Below are 24,963 nucleotides of genomic sequence, written 5' to 3' on the forward strand. Positions count from 1 at the left end.
GGTGTCCCTGTCTGTTTCATGGCAATTACACAAGAATGTCCAGTAACATGTTCAACACCACAAACTTAGTCACTGCTGGTGACATTCATCTATTCTGGCCTGATACTCTTCCCTGCCTTGATGAAAGGAGAAGCTAGCGGTAGAAGCTAGCTGTGACTGCTCTTTAACTTCTCCATAGATGAGCTGACAAGCTGCAGCTGTGTCAGGAGCGCGCTTCGCTCTCCGACGCAGCGCGCCCGGCACGTCCACGTGGCCGAGCATGCAGCTCTTCTAAAGCATGAATTATGGTTCCGCGTTAAATCGACGCAGAGCCTACGGCGTAGGGTACGGCGTAGAGTACGGCGTAGGGTACGGTGTAGGGTGCGTGTTGCCACGTACCCTACGGCGTAGGCTCTGCGTTGGTGTAACGCGGAACCATAAATCAGCCTTCACGCCGGCTGACTCCGCGCTCCCAGCGCATCAGCCGGCCGAGTCCTAACAGTTTCTCCCCTTTGTTAAAATGTCCACATTGCAAGTATTGTCGCCCTGTTGTCATCCTTTTTGGTAAAATGTAACCAAATTTTAGAGCGTTTATGCCGCTTTGTCCCCGCGTTTTCCTGTTGGGCGCGAATGCGCTCGTTGCGCGAACGTGCTTGGTGACGTCATTCGTGCCCACTGGAATCGATAAGGGAATCGTTTGCGAAAAAGGCGAACGATTCCAAGGAATTGAAACACTGGGAACCGGTTCTGAACAAGAACCGGTTCTCGATTCCCATCCCTATCAGCAGGACAGACCGAGCTGCTGTCAGCTACATTAGCTTCTGTGTTAGCTGCATCACTTCATCTGGATGGACCCGCCCTCATCACCTTAGAGGTGGAGGCGGGGCCCCTTCAGGGAGCTCTGCATCGACCGACCACCATCATTGCAAATTCACCTTTTAATGGCAAATTGTTACGATTCAAATATTAAATGTGTCAACGATGGGCGCCAACGACTCTCTTGTTGTGGTTACAGAGAACCAGCAAGTGGAGCTAAGAGGACAATGTCGTTGCTAAAGTAGGCGCTGATTCAGTAGCCAATGAGCAACTAGACCTTGGCTATGTCCTGCCTCCTCGCTGTAGACTGACACGCTGCTGATTTGACTCGCAACCACAAAAAGAAAAAGCACAAATGAGAGAGAAGGCTTGAAATAGGAGGAGCTTTTAGAACTGAAAACAAAAGCTGAACCCAGAAAGATGACGGTAACTCGGTTAGAGATTTGGACTCGCGGCACACTTGGTGCTGAATTGACACCTTCGTCCTACTCCTATCTCTACGAGAGTCCGTCCACCCTGCAGAGGAAACTCATCTCAGCCACTTACATCCTCCATCTGGTTCTTTCAGTCACTACCCACAGTTCCATAGGTGAGGGGAGGAACGTAGCTCCGTCGCTAAGCACCGTTTCACCTTTTGGCTCAACCCTCTTAAAGGGATTGTGACATGAAAAACACATTTTTCTTGATTTTTTGTGTTTTGTTGGGTGTCTTGACATCAATTACACCCAAAAAACAACAAACTTTTAACATTCAGTGTATTGTGTGCTTTCTGGGATTTTCCGCATAACTGTGCAAAAACGGCGCATGTGGTTTGGTGGCCGATCGTTACGTAACGATCCGCTAAATCACCGCCCCCTCCACCCAGCTCCCTGTCTCCTCTCCTCTCCAGCGCACCATAAAGGCTGATTTATGGTTCCGCGTTACACCGACGCAGAGCCTACGGCGTAAGGTTATGCGGCGACGCGCACCGTACGCTGAACCCTACGGCGTAGGCTCTGCGTCGATTTAACGCGGAACCATAAATGAGGCTTAACAAGGAGCTGTTTAGAGCCTCTTTTGTTCTAATCACCGGAGGAAAACTGCTAAGAAGACCCGCGGCCACTGACTGGACTTAAGATAAGGGGACAGTGCTGCTTGCATGCCTTTATTTTTATGATTGTTTGCTGTGGTTCGCCCTCCTGCTTTCCCGTGCATGCTTCGCCTGTCGCTCTCGGCGCCGCTGTGAGCGTATGGCTGGAGGAGGAGGAGGTTTGGAGGAGGAGCGGAGCAATGATTGACAGGAAAGGGGGAAAGGAAGCATTTTTCACGGCGCAAAAAAACACTGTAATAAAAAGCCAGGAAAAGAGTACTAGAGTGAAGTTTTTCCTTGTTACACTCTTTTAGACACATTTGAGGGATGTTGGCCAAGACTTTTAATAGTGTTAAAAGCATGTTAAAAATGATGTCACAATACCTTTCAACAGCAGCCATGACAGGCAGGGAGTTTAAAGAGACAGAGACTGGAGGAGGCCTGAGGTAAGACAGAAAACCCGTTTAGACTCTGTCCAATCACAGAAAACCCGTTTAGACTCTGTCCAATCACAGAAAACCCGTTTAGACTCTGTCCAATCACAGAAAACCCGTTTAGACTCTGTCCAATCATGTAAGAGCCAGAAAGCAGGTGATTTATTTCCTGAGGTGAGCAGAGACACTCACAAAACCGTTAATGTGCAGGAGTGTGTGTTTAATACACTCATCTGTCTTTATGGTTAATCCACCATTAACCAGGTTTAACCTCCACACACACACACACACACACACACACACACACACACACACACACACACACACACACACACACACACACACACACACACACACACACACACACACACACACACACACACACACACACACACACACACACACACACACACACACACACACACACACACACACACACCTGGATGATTAAGAAATAAATCCTCTGATTTCAGCAGTTTCCTGCACAACACTGACTTTTGTAGTTTTGTTAACGTTTGTGTTACAGCACTAGACGTTTATTAGAGGTACGTTTAAAAATGGAAACGGCGATGGAGATCGGTTCGTCAGCGTTGTGATCGGTTCGTCAGCGTTGTGATCGGTTCGTCAGCGTTGTGATCGGTTCGTCAGCGTTGCGATCGGTTCGTCAGCGTTGCGATCGGTTCGTCAGCGATGGCGATCGGTTCGTCAGCGTTGCGATCGGTTCGTCAGCGTTGCGATCGGTTCGTCAGCGATGGCGATCGGTTCGTCAGCGTTGTGATCGGTTCGTCAGCGTTGTGATCGATTCGTCAGCGTTGCGATCGGTTCGTCAGCGATGGCGATCGGTTCGTCAGCGTTGTGATCGGTTCGTCAGCGATGGCGATCGGTTCGTCAGCGATGGCGATCGATTCGTCAGCGTTGTGATCGATTCGTCAGCGTTGCGATCGGTTCGTCAGCGATGGCGATCGGTTCGTCAGCGTTGTGATCGGTTCGTCAGCGATGGCGATCGGTTCGTCAGCAATGGCGATCGGTTCGTCAGCGATGGCGATCGGTTCGTCAGCGATGGCGATCGGTTCGTCAGCGTTGTGATCGGTTCGTCAGCGATGGCGATCGGTTCGTCAGCGTTGCGATCGGTTCGTCAGCGATGGCGATCGGTTCGTCGGCGTTGCGATCGGTTCGTCAGCGATGGCGATCGGTTCGTCAGCGTTGTGATCGGTTCGCCAGTGATGGCGATCGGTTCGTCAGCGATGGCGATCGGTTCGTCAGCGATGGCGATCGGTTCGTCAGCGATGGCGATCGGTTCGTCAGCGATGGCGATAGGTTCGTCAGCGATGGCGATCGGTTCGTCAGCGATGTGATCGGTTCATCAGCGATGGCGATGGGTTCGTCAACGCGGCGATCAGTTCGTCAGCGACGGCGACTAGCAGCACCTGGTTGATTGTTTTTGAGAGATGAATCCTGGGACACGGAGGACAGCTTTACGTTGTGTCTCTATGTTTGTCTTTATCTTCCCCATTTAAAACGTTTTTAAATGTCTGAGGCTTTTGGTTTCATCCCGTTTCAAGAACCTTGATGGGTCAGCAAACCAAGAACAGTCTGAATGTTAATCGTGGTCAGTCTCCTGCAGTTTAATCCACAGTCCGCCGTGAAATCTCTGCATCTTTTCAGTCCTCAGTCAAACAGCAGTTTATCAGGTCATGTTTTTTTCATGCATCTTGAAAACATCTGGACCGGCGGCGACATGAAGAGCACAAACAGATGAAACAGCCGCTGCCTTCTGCTGCATAAAGCCGAGAGCCTTTCAGCCCCAATAAAACTCTTCAGCCCTGCGGCCGAATGCGTGCAATTAGCCTGCAGGGACGTTGCATAAATGCATTAATGGGAAATATGAAGGCGAACAGCTGCGAGTCTCTTTAGGCTGCATCCGCTCGTCTTTGTCACCTCGCTCTGGAAACAACAGGAAGCAGCGCAGAGAGGATCAAGGCTGCCAGAGAGGGGGGGGTCGCATTCATCCTTTCACTTAGCTGACGCTCAACTGGATCTCCAGGGCTTTACATGAATTAAAAATGTGTCCATCTTACACCAAGAGAGGTTTTATTTACAGCTGTGACAGAACAGAAAGGAAAACTGTGTGAACTCTGGAATAAACTGGTTTTCTGCTTTAACTTCCAAAAAAACATCTTCTGATCTGAATCCAAGTCACGATAATAGACGGACACGATGTGCTCAAGCTGATAACACAAACTATTATTGTTTTTATTGAAAATGCTCATCCACCGTGTATCTCATTAATGATCAGACTGACCTGTCATTAAGCCCCGCCCTTCAGACACAGATGAGCCAATGGCTGTTGAGCATCAGTTTCCCAGGGACCAGAAATCAGACATCTGCAGTTTTCAGCTGCTGCATCAGCAGTTTACGCATTCCAGGTACCAGATGTACTTGTACTACTGATTCCAGGTACCAGAGGTACTTGTACTACAGATTCCAGGTACCAGAGGTACTTGTACTACTGATTCCAGCTAGAAGAGGTACTTGTACTATGAATTCCAGATACCAGAGGTACTTGTACTACTGATTCCAGGTATCAGAGGTACTTGTACTATGAATTCCAGATACCAGAGGTACTTGTACTACTGATTCCAGGTATCAGAGGTACTTGTACTATGAATTCCAGATACCAGATGTACTTGTACTACTGATTCCAGGTATCAGAGGTACTTGTACTATGAATTCCAGGTACCAGAGGTACTTGTACTACAGATTCCAGGTATCAGAGGTACTTGTACTACTGATTCCAGGTACCAGAGGTACTTGTACTACTGATTCCAGGTACCAGAGGTACTTTTACTACTGATTCCAGGTACCAGAGGTACTTGTACTATGAATTCCAGGTACCAGAGGTACTTGTACTACTGATTCCAGGTACCAGAGGTACATGTACTACTGATTCCAGGTACCAGAGGTACATGTACTACTGATTCCAGGTACCAGAGGTACATGTACTACTGATTCCAGGTACCAGAGGTACTTTTACTACAGATTCCAGGTATCCAGAAACGATTTATTCAATCTCAAATCTGAATGAGGGAGTTTGGAGAATTATAGACCCATGGCCTTAGCCAGCATTCTTTCAAAGGTTAGAAAAGATGCTACTAGATAGACTGAGTGAGTTCATTTACACCACAGAAAATCAATATGGTTTTAAGCCTAAGCACAGTACAGATCTGTGTATCTATGTTGGTTGTCTGATAGGGAACACCCTGTTAAACCATCTGAGGTACGCAGACGATTTGGCCATCATGTCCCCCAGCACTGTTGGGTTCCAGCAGCTGTTGGATTTATGCTCCCAGTACGGGGTTGAGTTTGATGTACAGTACAATGCCAAAAAGAGTGTTGTATTGATAAGTAGGACCAAGGAGGATCAGATGCTGCACTTTCCAAGGTTTTACCTGTCAGGCCAATCCCTTTGTGTGTCCCACTGTACAAAATATCTTGGGCACATAATCACTGATAAGATGGAAGATGATGCTGACGTGTACAGGCAGAGACGAATGTTGTATGTCCAAGCAAACATGTTAGTCAGGAAATTCCATTACTGTTCTGATGATGTGAAAGTGAGCTTGTTTCATGGTTAGTGCACCCCTAAGTATGTATGCAGCCCCATTATGGGTCAGCTACTAAAAGGAGACCCTGCGCAAACTTCAGGTAGCATATAACGACTGTGTGAGGAAACTGCTGAAAAAGCCCAGGAGTAGCAGAGCTAGGAAACTCTTCTGTGACTCATGACTCAGCACCTTACAGGCTCTCTTGAGGAACCTGATGTTTAAGTTTATGTCTCGACTTGATGACTCACAAAACCGTATTATAATGAAGCTCACAAGCCCCAGGTGCAGTTCAGATATCAATCATATCTATGGAAACATTGGTATGGCTGCCTTTAAAGACTCTCATGAATAAGAGTATGTTTGTATGTGTTTATGTATTTGTTTTTTTTATTTTTTATGTTGTATGTCTTGCTATTGGGTCTAGAGCCTGTAATAAAGTTTATATATATATAAACCAAACAGAACTGAATGAATTGAACCGCCAACTCAACGTCCAGAAGATCCATGAGGATGTCTACATTTGGTCTACATCTAGCGGTAGGTTGTTTGGAGCACATCTGGAGTTGTGTCTTTCCAAACAAAACTAATTAAAAGACATGAATCTTCCCCTGTGCTGCATGAACAACGTTGATCCTGGACGTTGTAATCTGTAACCATGACGACAGTAAGATGAAGCTTCTATAAACCCTCACCTCCATCCTTTCATGACATATTTAAGTCAATTTAAATGTTCCGTGATGAAAGGGGGGGGGGGGTTGTGTACTAGAATTACAATAGAAAATACACCAAATGCAGCAGTGAATTCTGAGAGGTTTCTGAAGGAACACAAACTATTAAAGCAACGTGAGCAAGTAGCAGGATTGGTTGTCATGGAAACATGATGCTCTGCAAACGCTGAGACTGACGCAATGACCACTGTCACGTGGCCCGTGATCAGATCAGATCCACCCTGATCAGATTCTGATCAGATCCATCCTGATCAGATCCACCCTGATCAGATTCACCCTGATCAGATCCATCCTGATCAGATTCACCCTGATCAGATCCATCCTGATCAGATCCATCCTGATCAGATCCATCCTGATCAGATCCATCCTGATCAGATCCACCCTGATCAGATTCAATTCAATTCAATTCAATTTTATTTATATAGCGTCTAATACAACAGATGTTATCTCTAGACGCTTTCCAGAGATCCAGAACATGAACATGAACATAAACATAAACATAAACATAAACCCCCGAGCAATTATTATATAAACAATGGCAGGTAAAAACTCCCATAGTGGGTCTGATCAGGGTGGATCAGATCCTGATCAGATCCACCCTGATCCATCCTGATCAGATCCATCCTGATCAGATCCATCCTGATCAGATCCATCCTGATCAGATCCATCCTGATCAGATCCATCCTGCTCCTCACAGCTCCACAAATGACTTAATTCTGACAAAGTGACATGATCACAAGTCCCTCAAATTTAGCAATCAAGAACAACAAGTGGAATTACAGAGTAAGACGTTCAGGTAGTAAATATGAGGTGAAACACACTTTATGACGTATAATGTCAAATGTTTGGTTGATCTTGGTTGATCTTGGTTGAACTTCTGCTCCCATTCAGGGCCGGGGTGAACCAGGACCTGCTCATGTCATGGCAGGCTTCAGATCTTGGACAGACCAGGAGGACAGACGGCAGCTGTGCGTTACGTCCAGGGTGAAAGCTCCAGCAGGACATGTTATTTCAGGATTTTCTGCACTAATGAGAGTTTTTAAAGTTAATCTGGGATTTTAAAGCAGTTAGAGAGGTGACACCGATGATGAGCATCTTTCATAAGAGGACGTAAACGATGGATTAAACCTCCTCACTCTGTCTCTTCTACTCTATACGAGGAGGCATTATGGGAGTCCACGACCTCACTGAGACCAGGAGACCAGAGTCCTCACTAAGACACTAAAGCGTTTCTAGCATTTCATTTGTTTTTGTTTTTTTTATTGCCACTGAACCAGCGTGATTCTGTTTTGGGAAACATTTAGTAGAACTCTTGCAATTAACAGAGACGAGAGACAGGGAGACAGGGAGACGGTGAGACAGTAAACTGGAGACATAAAACCTGTTCATTCTGTGGCCTTGGACATCCAGCACCACCGTCAAGGACAGCTGCGTCTCTGTGAAACACACGGCTCAAAGTGCTGACGTCCACACGATGAGGAAGCGGGCGAGCCTGGAAGCCAGGACCTGTGACCCGTTTCTGAAGATGGAACCAGTTTGAAAAGACAAAGGGCCTGATTTACTAAAGGTTTGCGTGCGTAAAAACGTGTGCAAACTTGACATCACCCGCAAACCAAAGTGCCAGCTGATCTACTAACAGCGTGCAAAGAGGACTGCGCCTCTCAAATGAGCAAAATAGCACACGCTGTTCATTTAGTACTTTTGCCCCATAATCAATATGGGGCGTAGCCGCCAGAAAGCGCTAAATACTGGGAGGGGAAAATGCAAATAGGTTCATTTACCACACGCAATGAGATTTACCAAGCCTGAAAGTTATTGCGGGGATTGTGATTACGTCTGTATTTAATACGTTCGAAAGGAAGGTGCTAATCTGCCCAGCATTACGCACCGATGGCTGCTGTTATTGTGGCAAGGAGGCGACATCGCCAAAATCAAAGAATACGCAGAGAGAGAGTCTTTATTCTGCTGCATGCTATTTTAAAAATGGTTGCACAAGTTTTATTAAAGGCCACTTTTTCTTTAGTTCTTCGCCTTATATCTTGCCACCTTCTTTTAACCTCATCTGCCGTTCTTTTTGTCTTACTGCATTTATTCTATCGCAGATTTTCTCCCATATTGCGTTTCTTTTGGTAATGTTTACATTTCTTTGCTGTAGTTCATGAATGTGTTAATTGCCTCTTCCACTAATATCTCTAACTCCAACTCGTCAAATTTCATTTTGCGCTTGCGACTATCCTGCTTTCCATCCAGACTCTCCATGGCGCAAACCGTAAGACATGCAACACCTCATTTAAATACTGCGGTTTGCACCTGTTATCAATTGCGCACGCAATCTTAGTTGATCACCCGCAAAACACACGACAACAGCACGTGCAAACTTTTTCAGTGCACACGCAATTTAGTACTCTTTATTTAGGATCTTAGTAAATCGGGCCCAAAGTGTGCAAAGCAGCCGTGCGTCAGACAGCTGGAAGCACGTCAACAGGAAAGACCAGAACTCATCATAACCAGACCCCCGTTCATGCACGATGAGCAGGACGACTAGTATCACTGCATTCAGGTCAAAGACTTGTTCATCTTAGATGTGCAGACTCTCTGAAGTCAAGATGGACGGAGCAGTTGTGAAGCTGTCTGACAATCACGGTCCTGACGGTCCTTGAGAATGTGGGGGAATCTCTGTGCGCAGGGAACAACGTCACTAGTGTAAGTGTGTGATCTTCAGGTTCTCTGTTCATCCGTCTGAGGACACATCTGCCTGTTTCACCCACAAACACAGGTACTGAGAGTTCCTGCTGAAGGAACCATCTACTGATGGTTCCTGCTGAAGGAACCATCTACTGATGGTTCCTGCTGAAGGAAACATCTACTGAGAGTTCCAGCTGAAGGAAACATCTACTGATTCAATTCAATTCAATTCAATTTTATTTATATAGCGTCTAATACAACAAAAGTTGTCTCTAGATGCTTTCCAGAGACCCAGAACATAAACATAAACCCCAGAGCAATTATTATATAAACAATGGCAGGTAAAAACTCCCCTAGTGGGAGAAAAACCTTAAGCCAAACAGTGGCAAGGAAAACTCCCCTTTAGGAGGGAAGAAACCTGGACCAGGACCAGGATCATAAGGGGGGACCCTCCTGCCGAGGGCCAGACTGGGGGTCAGGGACGGCAACAGCACAGCAGGCAGGTGGAAGCAGCAACGGGATGACCGGGGGTGGGGACCGCAGGCAGGTGGAAGCAGCAACGGGATGACCGGGGGTGGGGACCGCAGGCCAGCATGCAGCTCCCGAAGCTCTGGCCCAATCAGCAAGTCCCAGTTTGGGGTGCAGGGTCGGGGAAAGGTTGAGAAGGGGCAGGGCCAGGGAGAGGAGCCTTGACGGACAAATCTCTCCCCCCGCCTGACCGGTCCGTTACCCTGCCCCTCTCACTCCCACGCTGCAGGTTCCAGTGTTGTGCATTCAGAGATGCTCTTCGCCACCGGCAGAGGATGCTGCACCATCTACTGATGGTTCCTGCTGAAGGAGGATCTACAAGGTGCTGAATCATGAGGGTACTTAGGATTTCCTTTTTGACTTCATTTGTATCAAAGGAAAACTGTAACAGTGAAAAACGTCATACGTTGTAGTACATCTGAGGTTCTATTGGTCTCAAACTAAAACCCACCACAAACAGCTGATTCTTTTATTATGTTTTTACACAAAAGAACACGATTAAAACAGGAGGTACTAACTTTTGGTGGCTTTCAGTGCACAAAAACACAGAAGCAAAAACCTAAACCATTAGAAAGATCAGCGACGTGGTTATCAGCTTCACCGTTGACAACAAGGCAGCATTTAAAAGCTCTGTAGGCGGGTCGACTCTTCATCAAACAACTCTCTTATTCACGTCTCCACCTGAACCACCACCTGGCCTTGGTAACCATGGAAACCAGCAGAGCGGAGAAGGCGTCCGTCACATCACCATGGTAACACAGAGAGATGCTGTTTTGAATTATGTGATTTTAATCCCTCTTTGTTTACGTGCTTGGCTTGTTTTCTACCATGAGCTCGTCCGTCCTCGGTCCTGGGGGGCTGCTGTCATGAGATGACCCATGGGGGGCTCAAGAAACTAACCAGTCTGAACATCGGTACTGGGGAGGTACTGGAGCGGTACTGGGGTCGTACTGGAGCGGTACTGGGGTCGTACTGGAGCGGTACTGAGGAGGTATTGGGGAGGTACTGGGGCGGTCCTGGGGGGCTGCTGTCATGAGACGACCCATGGGGGGCTCAAGGAGCACTAACCAGTCTGAACAACGGTACTGGGGAGGTACTGGAGCGGTACTGGGGAGGTACTGGAGAGGTACTGGGGTCGTACTGGAGCGGTACTGGGGAGGTACTGGGGCGGTCCTGGGGTCGTACTGGAGCGGTACTGGGGAGGTACTGGGGCGGTCCTGGGGTCGTACTGGAGCGGTACTGGGGAGGTACTGGGGCAGTCCTGGGGGGCTGCTGTCATGAGACGACCCATGAGACGACTCATGGGGGGCTCAAGGAGTACTGGGGCGGTACTGGGGAGGTACTGGGGCGGTCCTGGGGGGCTGCTGTCATGAGACGACCCATGGGGGGCTCAAGGAGCTCTAACAAGTCTGAACAACGGTACTGGGGAGGTACTGGAGCGGTACTGGGGAGGTACTGGGGCAGTCCTGGGGGGCTGCTGTCATGAGACGACTCATGGGGGGCTCAAGGAGCTCTAACAAGTCTGAACAACGGTACTGGGGAGGTACTGGAGCGGTACTGAAGCTGTACTAGGGTGGTACTGGGGAGGTACTGGTGCTGTACTGGAGCTGTACTGGGGCGGTACTGGAGCTTTACTGGAGATATGTATGTATATTCAAGTAGCCTGCCCCATCACCCAAAGACTAATTTTTGTAATTTATTTGTAATGTATTTATTTATCTCTTGTACTTTGCACCTTTCAGTGAGAGAACTGAGCTCTAGCTTCTCCTGCCAGAACTTTAGATCTGGGCTGGATGGTGTCAGGTTCTCATACACATGTGGAGGTGTTTTTCGGTGAGCCTGGAACGATATTTAGTTTCAATTATGTTCATTGTGGAGAAAGCTGCCTCACAGCTGCACGGTATGTGGACCCACACATGGTCACCTTCCTCAAACCTGGGACAGCTGTCTCAGAGACCGTTTGGAGCCTGCTAAACTGATCAATCAGTTGCAGCTGGAGAGGCCCAGCATTTACCCACCTGAAGTGCTGTGGGACTTTCTTTGAGAAGCCCCTGACATCAGGTAGCATCTCTGCAGACCCCTCACACCCAGGACACAGTCTATTGGAATTCCTCCCCTCTGGACGGCGCTACAGAGCTCTGTACGCCTTACGCCTTACGTCTTAGCAGGAATGGGACAGCCCTGAACCCTTAACGACTTTAGGAATGGGACAGCCCTGAACCCTTAACGACTTTAGGAATGGGACAGCCCTGAACCCTGAACGACTTTAGGAATGGGACAGCCCTGAACCCTTAACGACTTTAGGAATGAGACAGCCCTGAACCCTTAACGACTTTAGGAATGGGACAGCCCTGAACCATTAACGACTTTAGGAATGGGACAGCCCTGAACCCTTAACGACTTTAGGAATGGGACAGCCCTGAACCCTTAACGACTTTAGGAATGGGACAGCCCTGAACCCTTAAGGACTTTAGGAATGGGACAGCCCTGAACCCTTAAGGACTTTAGGAATGGGACAGCCCTGAACCCTTAACGACTTTAGGAATGGGACAGCCCTGAACCCTTAACGACTTTAGGAATGGGACAGCCCTGAACCCTTAACGACTTTAGGAATGGGACAGCCCTGAACCCTTAACAACTTTAGGAATGGGACAGCCCTGAACCCTTACGCAGGTCACACTTACAGCGCGCCTGTACGTGTGTGAGCAACAAAATGAGACACATCTCTCTGTCCCTGTCCCTGCAATACTGGGAAGTCGGCACAGTCTCCCTGCTGGTCTTCCTCCAGAAACTTAAGTTTTCTCTGAAAGGAGCGGAACGCTGTCATCAGTTCACACACTGAATTGTCCTGTAGCTTCACATTCAGCTGGAATGTGATATCAACCAAAAAAGCCCACAGTATCCATTTTTTTCTCATCTTTAAAAAAAAGAGAGACAATGTTGTTGCCTTCTGACTTCTCAGCTCTGCTAAGAAGGTGGCTACTTCCCTTTGGATGGACCAAAAGCGCTCCAACACCCTGCCCTTACTGAGTCATCTCACATTGTTGTGAAGGAAAAGATCGTCAGCGTTTGCCTCAACTTCTCTCAGGAATTCCCTGAGCGAGCGATGCTGATAGGAAGAGGATGCCCTGAGGAAACTGATCATTTTCATCAGTGTGTTCGTCACCTCAGCATGCTCATTAGCCAGGGTGGAGCCCAGGACAGACTGATGAATCATGCAGTGATAAGAGATGAGGTCGGGATTGTCCTCTTCATCCTGGCTACAGCTACTTTCTCTCTTCCTATCATCGCAGGAGCTCCATCTGTGGTATTGAAACTACTTGATTTGGCTCTATTCCACGTCTCCTTGATTGCGATGTAGATGTCTCTTGTGCTGTTCTAAAGGGGAGTAACACCTGGCAGGTCTTTGCTGAAGAACCTTCCATAAACTGATAGCTGAGCATTGTCAGACACATCAGTGGACTCGTCTCCATCTCAGCCTGCGCACGGAGCCTGATGGATAGCTCCATCCAGCTGGGTTAAGATTTCTGCTTCCTCTGTGGTTGATGATGACCACATAGGTATTTGCATAATTTTGTCAGAGCTCTTCTTTTTGTTTTTCCTCAAGTGTGGTCTGCTGCTGCACTCATGCACTCCGCGACAACCTCCCCATCAGTAAATGGCTTTTTGTGTCGACCCAAAATCCAAGCTGAGGGAACATTCATTAGCATGGTGTCGGGCCGTGAGTGAACGGGTGAGGATCCTGGTTGATTGCTCATGTTGGGATCTGAGAATGCTTATTTTCTGACCTCAGTTCAGACTTCAGTGGATATGTTTGATGAGAAACTTTGTGTTTTGTCTCATAGTGGCATTTCAAATTGGCACTTTTAATGAGAAAAATAAGAAATCAGGAAGGAGGCAAACACTTTTTCGGGCTGCCGGTCGCCTCCAGGACCGCCTCCTCCTTGACGCCCTGCTCTGGCCGCTGGTCCGGCCCCGTCTCCGCGGGACCCGCCGTCGCTGGCGGCTGCGCCTCCGTCTCCGCCGCGGACTCCGTCCCAGGAGCCGTCGCCTGGCGGCCCACAGCGACTGCCGGCCCACAGCGGCTGCCTCACGGCCGGTCGGCTGCAGCGCCGCCAGCGCTGCCGCGGCGAACCTCAGGCGGGGTGCAGGGATGGGTCGCTCCGCGGGTCCCGCAGCCTCGGGAGCCGTCGCTTGGCGGCCCGCAGCTTCTGCCTCCCGGCCTCTCAGCTGCGGCGCCGCCAGCTCCTCCCGCACTGCTGCTGCGACCCTCCGGCGTGGCGCAGGGATAGGTCGCTCCGCGGGCATCAAAGCCGCCAGTACAGCGAGCTGATGCCCGCCCTGGTCCAGGCGCAGGGCGGCCAGGTCCGCCATGGCCTGGGCGAGCGCGTCCAGGGCCCGCTCCATGCCTCTCCGCCCGTCAGGCCCCACGTTGGGCTGCCAGTGTAGCACTGTGAATGCCACGGGGGCCCGACCGACAGGATGGAGAGACACGGAGCTTTGTGCAGAACCCTTTTTATTAGATCAGATCACCAACACACCGTGCACAAGCACCTCACGCCAGCCGCAGCTTCTCCGACCCCTTTGCTGCTGTCCAGCTCTGCCTTATAAAGGCAGGCAGGGTGGAGAGCTGCAGCCACTCAGGTGGATGGGACACAGGTGCGCGTGTTCCATCAACCTCTCCACCCTGCCACAGTCTGGGTCTGGATAGGACGGCGTCTGGACCCGGACCCAGACCCGGACCCAGACCCAGACCCAGACCGCGGTCAGCCTGTTAGTGACCTCTGCTCCAGAGAGCTGCAAGCTTCATATCGATTTAGTCCACGATCCAGGACGGTGCTGGGACATCTGTGTGCATGTACTGGGGGAGGGGGTTGGTGTGGTGACCCTGAGGGGAGGGAACTTCCCCACACACACACACACACACACACACACACACACACACACACACACACACACACACACACACACACACACACACACACACACACACACACACACACACACACACACACACACACACACACACACACACACAGATCCAACGGCAGCAGACAAATGACATAACAGCACAACTCCATGATGCAAACACAAAAGGAGGAAACAGAAAATTCCTGTGATGATGTCAACAACGTGGACCTGTTTCCAGGTCCGCGCCCCCTGAAGCCCCGCCCCCTGAAGCCCCGCCCCCGAAGCCCCCGCCGCGGGGTCTGCTCTGGTACTGAACTCATCTGAACAAACACACAGCTAGTTGTTAACCTGAAGGGAAGCGTGTCACTTCCACCTTCACATCTGCTGAAAACATGGTGCTGCTCTCGTTTGCTCGACACCTGAAAGAGGAAAGGAACATCTGGAAGTTGATGTTTTTGAATATGGGTACAGCATGAGTTGATGTTTTTGAATATGGTACAGCATAAGTGAAGCGTGGAGGTCAGATTGAGGCCAGTTTGAAAAAATGTTAGAAACAATGGCCGTTTTCGAATTCGCATACTGTACTACAAGTATACACTGATTTGGCCAAAGTGTAGTAAGTAGTATGCTGTATGTGAACAGAAGGAAATCTGCAGTGTGCGAAAAATACCCGGATGTTGTACTGATCTGGAAAAAAATCCGCAGCATGCTTCAGACAGCCTACCTCGCTTACAATATCCCAGAATGCAATGCGGCCTCGGCCGGGCAGCGCTTTTTTCTTTTTTTTCTCAAAGCTTTATTGAGAAAACAGCTGCAATCGGACAGTGATGTGATGTGAAGGCAGAAAGGACTAGTTACACCGTGGAGAGGGAGAAGGAGGAATATAAATGTAAGTAACTTTAATATATAACCTTTTTAATTCAATTTAGTGTAAGGACAACGATTAAAAATTGTGGGTTTTTAATAGTATGTTAGGTTTTTGTTAGTTATCTTAGCATGCTTGCTACGTAAATAAAAGTGAACTAAGTGTTATGACAACGTTATATATCGGTAGTTCGTTGTATTTTCATGAAATAACTTTCATTTCTGTGTTTTGACAGAGAATTTGTCCGGGAGCTGAAATAAATAGATGCAGAGAGAGGGTTTGGACAAGGTGGAGAAGATGGAGAGAGAGCTACTCGACAGAGAGGAGAAGATAAATAAAATAAAATTAACTTCAATAGACTGATATGTTCATTTCAAGTTCAGGTTTCTCCCCGGGACGAGGCCGTGGGTTGACCCAGCGATCGCGTCTGTTCTCCGGCCGTGAGCTGCTGATGCGGCCGGACCGGCGGCTCTTTTGATCCCCGAGACATCGGATCAAATTTCTACGCCTTACTTTTACGCCTGAATGTTAAAAGATGTTAAAACGTAATAAAGTGGCATATTAACAGCGCTACAGCTGGAATTACAACAGCTTCTAGTCCAGTGTTTCTCAATCCTGGTCCTCCTGCATGTTTTAGATGTTTCCCTGCTTCAGCGCACCGTGATAAAAGTACGTGTGTCATCAACAGAGTTGTGCAGACCTTGGTGACAGCTAATTAGGACCTTTAATTAGAATCAGGTGTGTTGGTGCAGGGAAACATCTAAAACATGCAGGACAGGGAACACGAGGACCAGGATTGAGAAACACTCTAGTCTGCTTTTAAATCTCATCTTTCGCTGACGTTTTGGTGCGAGATGCATTCTGGGATACACTGTAGCACACTGCTGTGTGAGCGGTCTGCTGGAGCAGCGTACTGAATCCTTCATTCAGTAGGCAGTATTCAGTGCATACTTTGCAGTATGTAGCATATAGTGCGGTAGTGTCTGAATTCGAAAACGGCCAATGTCAGGACAACAAGGAATGTTACACATGATTCTAGAGGGAAAGAGTCAGTCAGGTGGTGCTGATCATTGCTCCGACGAGCTGATCTTCACAGCTGACAAGCTGATCATCATGCTGAGATATTGATCATCACGCTGAGATAATTGTCATCTGCTCAGATGTGTGTTAACACAATGCCAAGAGGGAAAGACGTCAACAATGTTGCTCAGTGATCTTCACATTCCTGACCCCCAGCGGTGACATCATCAGTGGTGCAGGAGGCGGAGCCTCAGCAACCACAATCCACTCTGCAATGCTTGACCTATTGTTTTATCCGTCCTCCACCCAACCCCGTCCTCCACCCAACCCCGTCCTCCACCCAACCCCGTCCTCCAACCAACCCCCTCCTCCACCCAACCCCGTCCTCCACCCAACCGCGTCCTCCACCCAACCCCGTCCTCCACCCAACCCCCTCCTCCACCCAACCCCGTCCTCCACCCAACCCCGTCCTCCACCCAACCCCGTCCTCCACCCAACCCCCTCCTCCACCCAACCCCGTCCTCCACCCAACCCCCTCCTCCACCCAACCCCGTCCTCCACCCAACCCCGTCCTCCACCCAACCCCGTCCTCCACCCAACCCCTCAGATCTGAAGGACCAGGAGCCCCCTCAGATCTGAAGGACCAGGAACTGGAAGGGTCCCTCACAAAGACCTGATGATGTCATAAAGACTCAAGTTCTGGTTCAAACTTATGAAACTAAGCTGATTTCAGATATTTGCCATAAATGTGAACTTTCAGCCGCTGGTGGTTCCTTGGATTTAGTTTTTCCATTTTTGACTTCGTGTTTTCATTAAATAAATGAAAAGGTCGTCTGTCTTTGTTCACCCAAGGTTCTTCTGCCCGACACCAAGAACCGCCATGATTAGGTGATTTTACGATGTTTCTAAGCACGAAGAGCAGACGAGAACTTCTGAGCAGAACTACAGACGGCTGTCAAACGTCTCACGGAGCTGACGCAGCAGCGCTCCTGGAAAAACCTTCAGAGACGGGGTAAGGCCACACACCTTCAATCAATCAATCAATCAATCAATCAATCAGACGATCAATGAATACATGAAGGGTTCAAAATGTGACAGAAGTTCAGCTCAAGCGTTCCAGCGAGAACCACACTGATCATACATCTGCAGAGCAGTGTGTGTGCGTGTGCGTGTGTGCGTGCAGCTGCACGGTGCAGCAGTGCTGTAGACGCAGGTGCTGCGTTCGCTGGAAGCGGTAAAATCAGAAGACAGCGAGCGATGGGCCGGATGTTTGCACGAGGAGATGTTTGGAGATGAGCTCTGACGGGAAGCTCACAGACGCCGACAGGACTGGAAACAAGCGGCGGTTTCCACCTACAAACATCCGTCTGGAAACAACCTGAATGTTTGTTATCGTCCCGGAGGAACCGGCGGCGCTGATGGCGGTTCAGCGTGCTCTCAAGCTTCTTATGGAGACATAACACTGCACTTCAGGGTCAGGGTCGGGGTCAGGGTTTGGGTTGGGGTTGGGGTCAGGGTTGGGGTTGGGGTCGGGGTCAGGGTTGGGGTTGGGGTCGGGGTTGGGGTCGGGGTCAGGGTTGGGGTTCGGGTTGGGGTAAGGGTCGGGGTCATGGTTGGGGTTCGGGTTGGGGTTGGGGTCGGGGTCAGGGTATAAAACCGTGTGCACACATCTGCACGCAATGTTCTCTTTATAAATCACAGTCCAGCTGGAAGGTTGCGCAGGTGAATTCGCCTCATACCCCGCCCTCTACACGCCCACTTTCTACCATAAATGGTCAATGCAAACTACAGGATGATTGTATTTGCATATGAATGAGCCTGCTGAGCATGCACAGCGGCTTCCTGCAGTCTGTTTCTGCTGCGTCAGGATGAATGAGATGTGTCGAGCCACCGTGCCATTAAATTTCACGGAGACTGGGGTGGAGATGTTGTGGATGAGGTGGAGGCAGGAAAACCACATTATTTGGTGGTCACAGTAGTGGCACTAATCACTAACAAAAATAAAGCGAGTGAGTGGCAGCACGTCGTTGCTGCGCTAAACGCTGTGAGTGCCACGGACAGATAGTGCAGAAAAAAAAAGAAGTGGTGTGATTTGAAGGTGGAGGCCAAGAGGTACGGAGCCCCTAAAAGGACACAGATTTTTTTTATATATATAATGAGTTTTATATGCGCGCGTGAAACCTTTAAGGCTGATTTATGGTTCCGCGTTACACCAACGCAGAGCCTACGGCGTAGGTGCGAGTCGCCACGTACCCTACGGCGTAGGCTCTGCGTCTTTTTAACGCGGAACCATAATTTAGGCTTAGGCGCGCGTAAGCCTAAATTGTCCTAAATTGTCCTGCACCACGGCTGCAGCAGCAGCACCAGAGTCCTGACTGATGCTGTGCTTCAAACACAGAGAACACGATCAGCGCTATTTTATTATAAGTCTGATATGTGATGACATTAACAGTATGACATGAATCTGGCTTTATTTCACCACCTCACCGTCTGCGTCGCCAGTTCCCCATATCTTCAGACTGTTCCTGTGCGAGGGTCAGGGTTGGCATAAAGATACGCACATTTTTCGGTTAGTTTTTTCTTTTTAAATCCCAACCTTTGTGTAGAAGGTGGCTTGCGCATCTTTCAAGCCCTGTTTTGTGCGCAAGCAAGCTTTATAAATGAGGCCCCTGGTCTCTGGAAAGATCCTAGAGACAACTTCTGTTGTAATAGACGCTATATAAATGAAATTGAATTAAATTGAATTTAAATCTGTGCCACAACACAGAGTTCATGAACGTTGGGGACAAATCCACGAGATGATGTTCTAGCAGTAATGGAGACGGTGTGGGAAGTCAAATAAGCGATGTGTCTTGTGACACAAAGTTTTTGCAAATCTCCACTTTGGCCGGAGTTTTCAGAAATGATGGTTTTTGGAGACTTTGAGCTTCGTTTTCGTGTAAACGATCGGCCAAAACGCATGAAAACACCACAGATTTTGCTCCGTGTAAACGCGGCCTTAAACGACTCGGTGACTTTACCTTCTGATCGACGATGGAGCAGACGAGTTCCCGGACGGCCGACAGAGACATGTCTGCCGGGTCCAGCGTCACCGTCTCCCTGGTGAGTCCGATCTGGAGCAGGAAGGAGACGCCGTGCAGCGATCCCCGGGAGTTGGTGGGGCTGGGAGCCGTCAGGCTGCCGTCGGACAGCCGGCCGCAGACGCTGGCGCTGGCGGAGGGGCTGGGGGACGGCGGCGCGGCGGCCGGGGCGGGGGGCTGGGAGGGGGCAGGGACAGACCTCTGCAGGGCCAGCGGGGGCGGGGAGCTGCTGTCACCTGACATCTTCTGCTATATGTGATGTCGTCTCGATGGGGAAAAATGTCTCGTGGACAAACAACGTCCAACAGAAGCTCAGACGTCTACTGTCCCTCCAGAGGTCTCGGGTCCCGCCTCTCTCCGCTGGAGCGTTGCTTCCTCTCACCGCTGAACATCCTCCAGTAGGACCACACCAGTCTCAGAGGTCAAAGGTCAGGCTGGCGGCACGACCCCTCAGTGGCCCCTCAGTGGCCCCTCAGTGGCCCCTCAGTGACCCCTCAGTGACCCCTCAGTGGCCCCTCAGTGACCCCTCAGTGGCCCCTCAGTGACCCCTCAGTGACCCCTCAGTGGCCCCTGGGCCGGCTGCCGGTCTGCTCTTCAACTGCTTCAGCTCAGTTTCTGTCAAGAAAAAAGAAAGCATTTCATTAAAAAATAAAAAAGTTGTATTTAGAGAAGTGGACACCTGTCATAAAGCTCCTAACTGAATGAATGTAAGATGATCACTCAATTGGATAGATCAGATTGAATGTGACAGTCCTAAAACTTGGAAGATTCCCCTTCCCCTTACCCTGTGTCCACTTATTTCTACTTTATTTCATTTGCTCTACTTGGTCATTGTATATGTTTGACACACTGCGTGAAATTCTCTGTCAAGGAACTTGTTTTAATAAATGTAAAAAAATAAAAAAAAACTACTTGTGAACTGCTTGGAGTTCAACGATCTACAGAGATGATTCACGAGCAGAAAACATTAAAGACAGATGTGGAAAAAGATCTGGGGCCTCATTTATAAAGGAGTGCATAGAATTCATACTAAAAGTGCACGTACACCCAAAAAAAAAATGGCGGGCGCAAAAAGAAATCCGGATTTATAAAAACGCGTGCACGCACACTTGCACGCAATGTTCGCTTTATAAATCACAGTCCAGCTGGAAGGTTGCGCAGGTGAATTTGCCTCATATCCCGCCCTGTACACGCCCACTTTTTACCATAAATGGGCAATGCAAAGTAGTATTTGCATATGAATGAGCCTGCTGAGCATGCGCAGCGCCACCTGCAGCCTGTTTGGGCGTCAGGATGAATGAGACGTGTCGAGCCACCGTGACACTGAATTTCACGGAGACTTAGATCGAAATGTTGAGGATGAGGTGGAGGACAGGAAAACCACATTATTTGGTGGTCACAGTAAAAGTAGAAATAGTATATAAATAGTATAAAATAAAGCGAGTGAAAATAAAACGCTGTGAGGCGCAAGGGCGCAATTTCCACTGGGAACAGGGGGGACATGTCCCCCCCACTTTTCAAACTCATGCTTTTGTTCCCCCCCCCCCCCCCCTTTTTTTTTTTTACAGTTTAATAACTAACGGTAGGCTCAGCCTGTAATTACAAATCATCAAAACACCCTGTGCGAAGACGGGACGGAGCCCCACTCCCCCTCCTCTCCTCAGTGCTGCTCAAGGCTGATTTATGGTTCCGCGTTAAATCGACGCAGAGCATACGCCGTAGGTCACGCAGCCACGTGCACCGTACAGGGCGCGTCGCCGCGTAACCTAAGGCGTAGGCTCTGCGTCGATTTAACGCGGAACCATTACTCAGGCATAATTAGGCTTAAAGGAGCTTGAGGCTCCTTTTAAGAAATGAGACTCTCTAGCGCCACCCTTCACCAAGACGGCCGTTGAGGGTACTGCAGCCAACAGTGAAGCCGGCACGGGAGAACGGGGAGAACGCACATGCAGCGTCATGTGACGTCACATCCGCAGCCCAGCGCAGGAAATTCGTGACCGAATTGCAGCACATTTTGCAGCACACAGCCTGTTCAAGGCAAAGGAGAGATACACTAGAGGGATCATTCTTTTGGGTTTGGAACGCTTCATCTGACATTATTACTAGAAAAATTAAAATGTATACGGATTTTTTTCATAAATCCTGCCTCAATCCTGCCTCATGCTCCTTTAACTAGTGTGTGCGTGTGTGACAGACGTGCATGGGATGATTGTGAAATACGGAATAAACTGTTTTTATATAAATTTTAATTCCCAATTACGTAACAATTCCGTAATTCAAGGGACGGGTGGCAAGCCCACTCACCGCGGCTGCAGCTCCAGCAGCACTAGAGTCCTGACTGACGCTGGGCTTCAAACACAGAGGGACACGATCAGCGCTATTATATTATAAGTCTGATATGTGATGACATTAAGAGTATGACATGAATCTGGCTTCATTTCACCACCTCACCGCCTGCGTCGCCAGTTCCCCATATCTTAAGTAAGTTCCTACGGGAGGGTCTGGGTTGGCGTAGAGATACGCAGATTTTTCGGTTAGTTTTTTTTTCTTTTTAAATCCCAACCTTTGCGTAGAAGGTGGCTTGCGCATCTTTCAGCCCTGTTTTGTGCGCAAGCAAGCTTTATAAATGAGGCCCCTGAGCTGGAGGAAACGGCGGTGCTGAAGTCTGCTGCTCAGGAGAGGCATCTCTCATGCCTCGCTACCAGGAGACGTCTGGAGACACACGGTCCGGAGCAGAGGACCCGGCTGGACACAGGTGGACAGTCCTCTGAGTGGTCCTCATCCATCCGTCCACAGTTGGACAAACCGTCTCGGGATGGAGACAGTTCAGTGCCGTGTCCTACGCTTACTGGAAGTGGACGACCAGCGACAACAAAATCCACCTTCTGGAGTGGTCCAGTCCAGACCTTCCCCCCATAGAGATGTCCCACAAGTGGGTCTGAGACCAGAATTCCTCCTGAAGGTTGAGGAGCTCGGGTCCAGAGTTCCTGGAAGATCTAGTTGAGGTTCCTGCTGCTGCAGGAACTCCGGCAGGAGGGTCCCCCCTTATGATCCAGGTCCTGGTCCAGCAGTAGTAGCAGTATTAGCAGTATTAGCAGTAGTAGTAGTATCAGTAGTAGTAGCAGGTTTCTTCCCTCCTAAAGGGGAGTTTTTCTTGCCACTATATGGCTTAAAGATTTTCTCCCACTAGGGGAGTTTTTACCTGCCATTGTTTATGTAATAATTGCTCGGGGGTTTATGTTTATTTTCTGGGTCTCTGGAAAGATCCTAGAGACAACTTCTGTTGTAATAGACGCTATATAAATAAAACTGAATTGAATTGAAATGAATCCGTACAGGTACGATGAAGTCTCAACACCATCAAGACATTCTGGAGACAAATGTCCCGAGTCAGAGAGCAGGGTCTCCGTTGTTGTGTCTTTACCGGTTGCGTTTTCATCCACATGTGCACCAGTCCCCGCGTCCTCACCTCGTGTTGGACTGTTACCTGGACTTGGACGAAGATCAGCTCACATGGATGCAGAAAACCCCATAACTCCACAAGGTCATCAACTGTCTCTCGCCACCGTACAATTCAGTTACGCCATCAGAGGTTCAATCCAATTCAATTCAATTCAATTGTATTTCTATAGCATCTATTACAACAAATGTTGTCTCCAGGAGCTTTCCAGAGACCCAGAACATGAGCGCCGAGCAATATACCCCGGGTTCATACTGTGGCTCATTTAAAGATGTCCACAACCGTCATGATGCTTCACGTTTAACATTCATTTGTTTATAAAAAACAATTAAATCAGTGTTTGAAAGTTGTTTCGTAACACTTCATATATCAACGTCTGAGACCACTGCTGATGTCCTTCCCTTTTTGGCATTATTGTAAATAATGCATAAATAACACAGTGCAATAAGTCGTCAGAGATTCTACAGGACTGTCTCAGAAAATTAGAATATTGTGATAAAGTTATTTATTTTCTGTAATGCAATTAAAAAAACAAAAATACATTCTGGATTAATTTTTTCACAGTTTAAGATTAAGATTCCCAGAATATTCTAATTTTTTGAGATAGGATATTTGAGTTTTCTTAAACTGTAAGCCATGATCAGCAATATTAAAATAATAAAAGTCTTGCAATATTTCAGTTGATTTGTAATGAATCCAGAATGTATGACATTTTTGTTTTTTTAATTGCATTACAGAAAATCACAATATTCTAATTTTCTGAGACAGTCCTGTATCTGCCCAACACTCAGTTTTAGGAACCGCATTTGCAATAATTTTGTAGAGAAAAGCAGCCCGGGACTAAGAGCGTTTGTCTGGTGAATCTGAAATAGTTGAAGAGGTATTTGGGGTTTCACCTGGAAACATCTGTCTGAGCGCAAGGTTAGTGATTAGATAATAACGGATTGACTAAATAACTTCACAGTCGCCAAGTTTGAACATCAGCAACAGGTTCTCCCTCCAGCCTCGTCCCCGCGGAGCCGACCAGCTGCTGCAGCCCCGGGTCGGGGTGTCGGCCCCCCGGGGAGACCGCTCTCTGGTCGGGGATGTCTCCACTTCCACCCGGTCACAACCCTAGCCCTAACCCTGCTCTGGCTCCAGCTGTGAGCGCTCACCGGTCAGTCCGAACAGCCCGGTCCTCGGTCCCCGGGTCCGCAGGACTCCGCTGGAAACACCGAGGCGGATTCTCCACTTGTTTCACTCTCTTTCCAACTAAGTTGCTGTGGAAGCCGGGGCGCGTCCGCGCGGCTGCAGCTCTGTGCGGGTCTGATGGAGCCGCGGGGACGAGCCGCGGAGACCGCAGAGAGCAGGACACCGAGGAGATGTCTCACTCTGATGCGTTTACGGGGGACGGACGATGTCAGTGTTCTGCCAATAGGGCTTGGTCACCAAGGTGCATTCTGGGACGCGGCGGCCATGTTGGCAGCCTCGTGAGTGTAAACCAGCCCCCGGGTCTCGCACTCAGAAGGCACGCCGATTTTTCCCAGTGGCCAGCCGCGGTACTGCAACAAAAAATCCCATGGGGCCCAGAAAGCTTTTTTCCCATAGACCGCAATAGTAAAAGAGAAGCCTCTAAAACTGTTCACAGGAACCTCCAGCTGTAATCACCGGCAATTACTAATCTTTGTATTCTATATTTTTAGGTCATGGACTTTATATCCGTCAAAAATGTTTTATAACGGCCAGAAAAGTCAAAGAAAAGTCTCTTTCTGGGCGTGACGTCACGGCTGACGTCACAGCCGTG

At 48.9% G+C, this 24,963-nt stretch overlaps 1 protein-coding gene across 3 annotated transcripts in view; it reads right to left on the minus strand.

Moving 5' to 3' along the window:
* LOC133464727 (serine/threonine-protein kinase D3-like) overlaps window positions 1-24,560 on the minus strand; it is an 85,148-nt gene extending 60,588 nt beyond the window's left edge. For all 3 annotated transcript variants that reach the window (XM_061746875.1, XM_061746876.1, XM_061746874.1), the window contains exons 1-2: window positions 24,335-24,560; window positions 19,661-20,335 (exon numbers count right to left, since the gene is read on the minus strand). In XM_061746875.1, coding sequence (XP_061602859.1) covers window positions 19,661-19,963 — 303 coding nt within the window. In that variant the 5' untranslated portion in view covers window positions 19,964-20,335; window positions 24,335-24,560. The remainder of the gene's footprint in view (window positions 1-19,660; window positions 20,336-24,334) is intronic.
* Window positions 24,561-24,963: the final 403 nt, after the last annotated feature.

Source organism: Cololabis saira, chromosome 18 (assembly GCF_033807715.1).
Source record: "Cololabis saira isolate AMF1-May2022 chromosome 18, fColSai1.1, whole genome shotgun sequence".
Lineage (NCBI taxonomy): Eukaryota > Metazoa > Chordata > Actinopteri > Beloniformes > Belonidae > Cololabis > Cololabis saira.